This window comes from Tupaia chinensis, unplaced genomic scaffold (genome assembly GCF_000334495.1).
Source record: "Tupaia chinensis unplaced genomic scaffold, TupChi_1.0 Scaffold148012_1, whole genome shotgun sequence".
Classification (NCBI taxonomy): domain Eukaryota; kingdom Metazoa; phylum Chordata; class Mammalia; order Scandentia; family Tupaiidae; genus Tupaia; species Tupaia belangeri.
This window is the reverse complement of record NW_006207862.1, coordinates 2,334,618-2,342,411: the sequence shown is the minus strand read 5'-3', so window position 1 is coordinate 2,342,411 and position 7,794 is coordinate 2,334,618. Positions and strand designations below refer to the sequence as shown.

Here is a 7,794-nt window from a genome sequence, read left to right as displayed (position 1 = left end):
CCCTCTCTGTCTCTCTCTCAAGTGCATGTGTCCTATGGCAAATTTAAATATTTTTAAAAAGTGAATGAGGGGTCTATTGGGTCGTCAGGAAAGTCATGATGTATTTTTCTATGCAAAAATGTGTTGAGATGACCCGGTAGTTGACACTCCATTCTCATTCCAATTTCTGTGTGCATACAATTGCTCTCAGGCCAGCACTTTCTGAACTCTCTAGCCCCTTGGCTATTCAAAGTCCCATACCTTGCAGCTTTGCTTTCTAGTTATTTCTTCTTTATACATAATATATTGGGTCATCGGAAAAGTCATGACGCATGTTTGCATAGGAAAATATAAAGGGACCAGCAGGTGGCATAATGGTTACATCACTGGACTCCCACATGGCCAACCATGTTTGCATCCCAGACTTAGTGGCTTAAAACTCACACTGGGCGCATGTTTATGCATGTCCAAAATCCTGAGAGGAGGATAGAGGAAACGGGATTGTGGCATGGTCATCCCCCTAAGGGATGATTTCTCACTTTCTGTCTTTCTGTGTCTCTGCTGAGCACACGTGCCCTACAGCAAAAATCTCTCTCTTGCTCGCTAAAAAAAAAAAAAAAACCCCTCTTCCCCGTAAAAAAAAAAAAAAAAAAAAAACCAGAAAAACGTGTCATGACTTTCCTGACAACCCAATATATTGTGCGTGTGTGCGTGCGCGCGCACACGCACATTCATGCTTTCTGCAGGCCTCTTTATGCTTTTCCTTCACAAAACCTAGTTATCCAAAGGAAGTGCTCCTGGAGGGAGTGGGAGTCGGGGGTGAGAAGCTGAATGGCCAAGGCAGATTCTCTTTCCCAGGTAAAGGGAAGTGCCCAGAATGCTCACGCAAACCTGCACTGTGGTGTTGTCATGCATGCATGTGCCATGTTGGGAACACATAGCATTTAGAGTCAGACACCAGGGTCCCTCTGGCTGGGCACACTGCAGTCGTCAGTTAACCTCTCTGAGTCTCTGTTGTCAGATCTGCGACAGACGGTGCAGGTGTGGTCAGGAGGATTCAGGGAGAGAAAGTGGTTTGAAAGTGCTTTCCTGCTGTTCTGAACGGGCTCTTCCAAATTGCTGGTGGGGAGGGTTCTGATGACAGTGTAGTCAGGCAGGCCATAGCAGTGGGGGACATAAAGGCCTCATGGTCTGCTATGTCCATAAGCCCTGCTCTAGGCTGTGGGGTCTTCAGGGGAAGCCATAGCCTAGGCCAGACACAAATCCCAGCCAAGAGGAGAGTGGAAGAATCCCGACAATCCAGCATTAAGGTCCAGGGATCAGAGCCAGATTTTCTTTTACGTAAGATCTATTACCTTGTTTTATTAAAATCATTACCTCTTTATTCATAATAGAGCATGTGCACACACACACATGAAAAGGAGAGAGAGGGAGAGAGATGAGCGCCCTCCACAGGTCTGGTCACACTGCGATCATTTTCTCCAGTCCTCCAGCACATCAGCTCTCGGGTGCTCCTGCGTCTGGTGTGTTTCAGGCCGACCAGGCCAGGGATTGAAACTGCAGTTGCCATGTGGGATCCAGCTTCTCTTGAGTAGCACATTGTTGCTGTACCATGGAGCCAGCCCTAGGGCCAGCTTTACAGGGCCAACATGGAGAGCAGGAAGGGACATCGTGGGAGTCGGGGGAAAGGGAGCTCCTACTTCAGGACCAAGGTGCAGATGACCTACTAACCACAGTTCTCATTGCCAAGTTGTTACCTGAGCCAGGCACTATCCCAAGGACTGGCATACATCACCGTGGTGAGCCTCACAGGGACCCTGAGAGATAAGATACTGGTGCCCCCACCATACAGCTAAGGAGGCAGAGCCTTGCGAGTTGATACGCTGTTTGTGGTCAGGCTCCAGCACATTAGAATAGAGCGCTTCCTGCCCAGCTTACTCCTGTGTGACCAGGTCCCTGAGGCAGCCCCCATGATGCTCCTGATTTTCAACCGTGTCCTCCCCGACAGGTGGTGATCCAGGTTCTGGATGTCAACGACTGCCGGCCACAGTTCTCCAAGCCCCAGTTCAGCACGAGTGTATACGAGAATGAACCAGCGGGCACCTCGGTCATCACGATGATGGCCACTGACCAGGATGAGGGCTCCAATGGGGAGCTGACCTACTCTCTCGAGGGCCCTGGCATGGGTACGTAGCCTGCTCTGGACACCCATGATTCAAGTAAATCAGGATGGTGGGGATGGATGGGCTTCTATGCCTGCAGCCCCAGGCCAGGAGGAGAAGGAGCGAGGAGAAGGGTGTCTCAGCCAGCACTCTCTTGCCCCACCTATAGAGGCCTTCGATGTAGACGTGGACTCGGGCCTGGTGACCACACAGCGACCACTACAATCCTATGAGAGGTTCAACCTGACTGTGGTGGCCACTGATGGTGGACAGCCCCCACTCTGGGGCACCACCATGCTCCTGGTGGAGGTCATCGATGTCAATGACAACCGCCCTGTCTTTGTGCGCCCACCCAACGGGACCATCCTCCACATCAGAGAGGTACTCCTGTCCCCCGGTCTTCCTGCTCACCAATATCTCCTCCCAATATCTAGCCCACTTCACCTGTAGTCACGGCCAGAGAATGGAAGGGCCCAAAGCCAATCCTGATCTCCAAAGATACATACCCAACGCCATACTCCCAAATGCTGATATCCCCAGAGATTAAACTCCCTGAAGTCTAAAATCTCTACAGATCAAAATCCTGGACTGGCCATAGCCTAGTGGCTAAAGGAGCTGGACCCCACATGACTGACTGCATGGTTCAAATCCAGGCCCTGGTGGCTTGAAAAACACGCCAGGCATAATTTGAGAATGAGTGCCCAAATCCTGATGGGATGGCAAAATAGAAGAGAAGGAGTCGTGACATGACCACACTCCGGTGGGGGGGGGCGGTGCTTTCTGCCTTCCTCTGTCTCTGTTTCTCTGTCTCTCTCTCTGGCAAGTGTATACACTCTCTGGCAATTAAAACAATAAAACTTAAAAGGAAAGATCAAAATCCTGAAAATATAATTCTGGAAAAAAATTATTTAACATTTTTTTTAGAACCAGCCCGTGGCCCGGTGGTTAAGGCGGCTGGATGCCACATGGCCAATCCCTGGTTTCAGCTCCCAGATCCAGCATGTGTGTATGTGTGTGTGTGTGTGTGTGACTAAAATCCTGAAATGAAGGAGAAATGGAAGAGAAGAAATTGCAAAGTAACCATTCCCCATGGGGTGGGACTGCTTTCTTGACCCACCTCTCTCCCACCTCTACTCCCCATGGGTCTCTCACCCCCATCTCTCTCCAGCGAGCACACATGTCCTCTGGCAAATTTTGTTTTAATTTATTTAAAGTACTTTTTTTAAACGGTATTCATTTAAGACTAATAGCATACACAGTTTGCAAGCATAAACACTCAGGTACACTAACAGTCACACTAGCTACAACAGTTCTGAGCAGATGAATCATAGCATATAGAAATAGGTTGGCCTCAGCTGGAATGACACCGGCATTAGCACACTGTTCTGGAATGTCGGAGCCACACTGAAGGCCAGCGTTCAGGTCCCAGGTGGAACTGAAACACCCAGGCGCATGCCTGCCTTGATCCTGGCTGCTAGAAGGCTTCAGGGAGGATTGCGTAGGACCCTGTCAAGGGTCTCTCTCTTTCTTTCTTTCTTTCTTTCTTTCTTTCTCTCTCTCTCTCTCTCTCAACAAACAAATAAACTTTAGAAAAGAGAAATAGCTCAGGACCAGCAGATGGCATAATGGCTATGTCGCTGGACTCCCGTGTAGTCGACCACAGTTCAAGTCCCGGACCCGGTGGCTTAAACTCACACCGGGCACATGTACGTGCATGCCCAAGATCCTGAAAGGAGAATGGAGGAGAAGGGATTGCAGTGTGGCCATACCCTTGGGGGGTGATCTCTCACTTTCTACCTCTCTCTATAGCAAAAACCTCTCCCCCATACACACAAAAAAGAGAGAGAGAGAGAGAGAAATAGGTCAAAATGTTCAATGTGTAACACATATCGCTATGGTTGGTAATTGTGTGCACCCAGCCTTATAACCTAAGGTCACCTGAATACCGTGATGGACAACCCTTGTCTTTTGACAAGATTGATGAAAAACCTCAGTGGGTCACCACCACAGATGCGGTCACCCAAAGAGCTGAGATTAGAGAATTTTTATCTTTCGCAAGTGCAGCTGTACAAAAAGGCACCTCCTCCTTTACCGAGGAAGTTTCCGTGTTCTTCTGTACATACAGAATGCGTATACACAAAGCTGATGTGGTGATAATGCACTTTGGTAGAGTCAAGTTTGCAAACCATGTATAAAATGAATTAGAATTCACTAAAAGTATTTACATAGTGTATACCTCCAGTACTGGAAATAATGCGAAGATGAAGTGTGATAGCACAGTGAATTGTAAAAATAATGCTGACAATTTGAAATAATAGGAAAAAAATAACAAAGAGAAAAATGGACACGTGAAAAAGTATATTACAGGGATAGATTATTGGCACTTGCATGGAAGGAGTCCATAAGAGCTGACTGACTTTCATGACTTCAACTTCCAGGATTTCAACAGGTTTAATGCTGAAATTTTTAGAATTTTAATCTTTTGGGATTGTGATTTAGAGGATCTTAGACCTTAGACATTCTAGATTTTTGAGATGTTGATCTTTCAAGCTTTCAACATTTGGGATTATAGTGTTCAAGATTGTGTCTTTCAGGGTTTAGACCCAAACGTGGAAGGACCCCCATTGTCAAGGTGGGGAAACAGATCAGAGAGAGGAGCTGACCTTCCCAGGGCCACCCAGGGCGGTATTGAACAGTGGTCAGCAGCATGAGTCGTGCTAGTGATAGATCTTGGGTTTAAGTCACACTGTCAGTTAGCAACCCAATGAACTTGAGCAAGTGACTTCTCTGTCTGTTTTTCCCTCTGACAAATTGGACTAATAGTAGTAAATGCCCCATCTCTTGTTCCTAGATGTCTACCAAGGACAGTCTCCCCAGAAACCCACTTCCCCATACTTGTCTCAGAATAAACATGCATGCCCCTTCTGGCTGTCTGTTGTGCCTGCAGATACTAATGTGGAGACAGCCTGGGAGGTGAGGATGGGAACCAGGATGAGAAACAAGAGGAAGTGGCCAAGGTTCTGGACTCTCTCCAGTCCTTCTATTTCCTGGCCTAGATTGCTGCATCAAGACAGAGGAAGTACTCCTCTGTCTCCTGCTCCTCCCCTCTCTCCTAAGCACCCAGGTCCAGAATGCTGCTTGCTGGTACCATTGAAGTGTCCCCCACTTGCTCTTTGTTCCCCAAATTTCAGCAAGCCTCCACATCTCAGAATGTCATTGCTAAATCCATCTTGTCACTCTGTCTCCTTTCCGAGGTCCTACAAGGGGAAATTGTCTCCCAGGACTGAGGGCACGTTGTGCTTTCACCTGGTGTCTAGTGTCACATCTGTAGGGACCAAATGGTCCTCTCTGGTTTGCCCACTAGGGAGCTCAGAGCGGTCCGTGCACTCTGAATGACCCTGCAGAGACTTGGGCACGTACCCTGCCTTCTACCTTCAGCTTCCATCTTCCTGCCAGCCATTTTTTTCTTTACCTTAATTTTCTAACTTGTTCAGTCTCATCATAAGTTATATATTCTTGTCAGCAGCTTCAAATCTTTTTGTACAAAGAGGCAGGGTATAAATTAATAACATTCTCATCTTTTTCCACAGTAAAGGCCCCACTTACTAAGTTGTTCCCTTCGAAAACCCCACCAAGGGAAGATTATATATTCCAAAGTATCAGTGTTTACTGACTAATTACCTATTCTTCTTGCCACGTTTTCTTTTTCTTTTTCCTTTTTCTTTTTTTTTTTTTTTTTTGAGAGTTTTTTGCTATAGAGTATGTGTGCTTGCCAGAAAGACAGAGAAAGAGAGATAGAAAGCAAGAAATCACCCCCAGGGGTGATGGCCATGCTGCAATCCCTTTTCCTCCATTCTCTTCTGGGGATCTTGGGCACACATGCACACGCGCCCGGTGTGAGTTTAAGCCACTGGGTCCAGGACTCAAGCTGTGGTCGACTATATGGGAGTCCAGCGACATAGCCATTATGCCAACTGCCGGTCCTGCAGCGTTAGATGTAATTGCCACTTAGAACTTAGGATGGTCATCAAGATAAACAATGAAATTGTGCTCAGCTGGTTAATTTTTCAACTAAAAGCAAAGAAAGGTACTCTTTTTCTTTGGTCCCAAGCAGCCATATCACAGGTCAATGCATGATTTCAATTAGGTCTTTTGCTATCTTAGACTTAACTCAGGGGAATGTGGGAGACTGAGACGCAGAGAGGAGAAGGGGCATGTCCAGATTTCACGATGAAGTAGTAACAGACTAGACCTGGTGGCCAGGCTCTACCATGTCACCTTACCTGCGTGTTCCCATTTCCGTGGACCCCACTGGACAAATGATAGCCCAGAGTTCCTGTGATTATTCCCATGGGACCAAGAGTAGCTATGGCCTAAGCTTTTTCATTCCCCTTTTTGCCGTGAACCTCAGCTTACGGTGGGACTGGAGGGAGAGGGTGGCTCCTGGAAAGATGATCATCTAAGAGCTGCAAGTGCATGACCCCAGGCCGGACTGGCAGGGAACAGTGGCCTTGGCTTGGATGTGGGGTGGGGGACAGCTGATTCTGAGCAGAATCGAGTGCAGCTAAGCAGGCAGGCATTCCCTGAAGATGCTAGAAGCAGCGAGAACATTCTGTAACCTTTGGAAAGAGCAAGCTCTCCATCAGGGCCTGGGAACTGGGGTTCTCTCACATTCCAGGCACCCCTCCCCATGCCCCCCACAGGAGATCCCCCTGCGCTCCAACGTGTATGAGGTCTTCGCCACAGACAAGGACGAGGGCCTCAATGGGGCCGTGCGCTACAGTTTCCTGAAGACCACGGGCAACCGGGACTGGGAGTACTTCACCATCGACCCAATCAGCGGCCTCATCCAGACCGCGCAGCGCCTGGACCGGGAGAAGCAGGCCGTGTACAGCGTAAGGGGGTGGGGTGGGGCTGGGAAGGAGCTTCCTCTAGGCACAGGGCTGTGAAACCCCCTCACCGCACCTAGAATGTCTCTGGTGGCCCCCACTGGGAGTGCCTGCCTGAGGCCTGTGCCCTTCACCCTCCCCTCTGACTGATCACCTCTCCTCTCAGCTCATCTTGGTGGCCAGCGACCTGGGCCAGCCGGTGCCGTATGAGACCATGCAGCCACTACAGGTGGCCCTGGAGGACATCGATGACAACGAACCTCTCTTCGTGAGGCCGCCAGTGAGCTCACCCGTCCCCTCACCAGTCACACCCACACAGATACTCATCTGCCTGCAAGCACACACAAGCACACGCTCATGTGTGTACACACTGCCTGGTACAAGCTTGGTCACACACGGAATCATTTGTCTGCATGTACATCATAGAAGAACAACTACTTACTAGGTAGCAGTGCTGCACTCTGTTGAGCTGTGTTGGGCACTACTTCAAGGCAATACCCAAAGGTTAGAAAAAGCAGACAAAAATACCTGACGCATGCAGCTAGACTCTTGTATTTGCACACGCAGGCACCGCACACCAAGTGTGAAAATCAGATCTGCTCGATCAAGCCAGGGCTGAGACTAAATTGGACAGCAGGGCTGAGGGTCCCTGGCGTGGACCCCCACTCTCCCTTCTTGTGTGCACATGGGATGGAATGGCCCCTGGAGACTGTGTGTGTATGTGTGTGCACATGCATGGTTCTAGTCCGTTCTGTGGCCAACAG

At 48.9% G+C, this 7,794-nt stretch overlaps 1 protein-coding gene across 1 annotated transcript in view; it reads left to right on the top strand.

Moving 5' to 3' along the window:
• CDH23 (cadherin related 23) overlaps window positions 1-7,794 on the top strand; it is a 410,231-nt gene that overhangs the window by 393,775 nt on the left and 8,662 nt on the right. Inside the window, exons 53-56 of the mRNA XM_006170102.1 lie at window positions 1,988-2,165; window positions 2,311-2,522; window positions 6,845-7,036; window positions 7,197-7,310. Coding sequence (XP_006170164.1) covers window positions 1,988-2,165; window positions 2,311-2,522; window positions 6,845-7,036; window positions 7,197-7,310 — 696 coding nt within the window. The remainder of the gene's footprint in view (window positions 1-1,987; window positions 2,166-2,310; window positions 2,523-6,844; window positions 7,037-7,196; window positions 7,311-7,794) is intronic.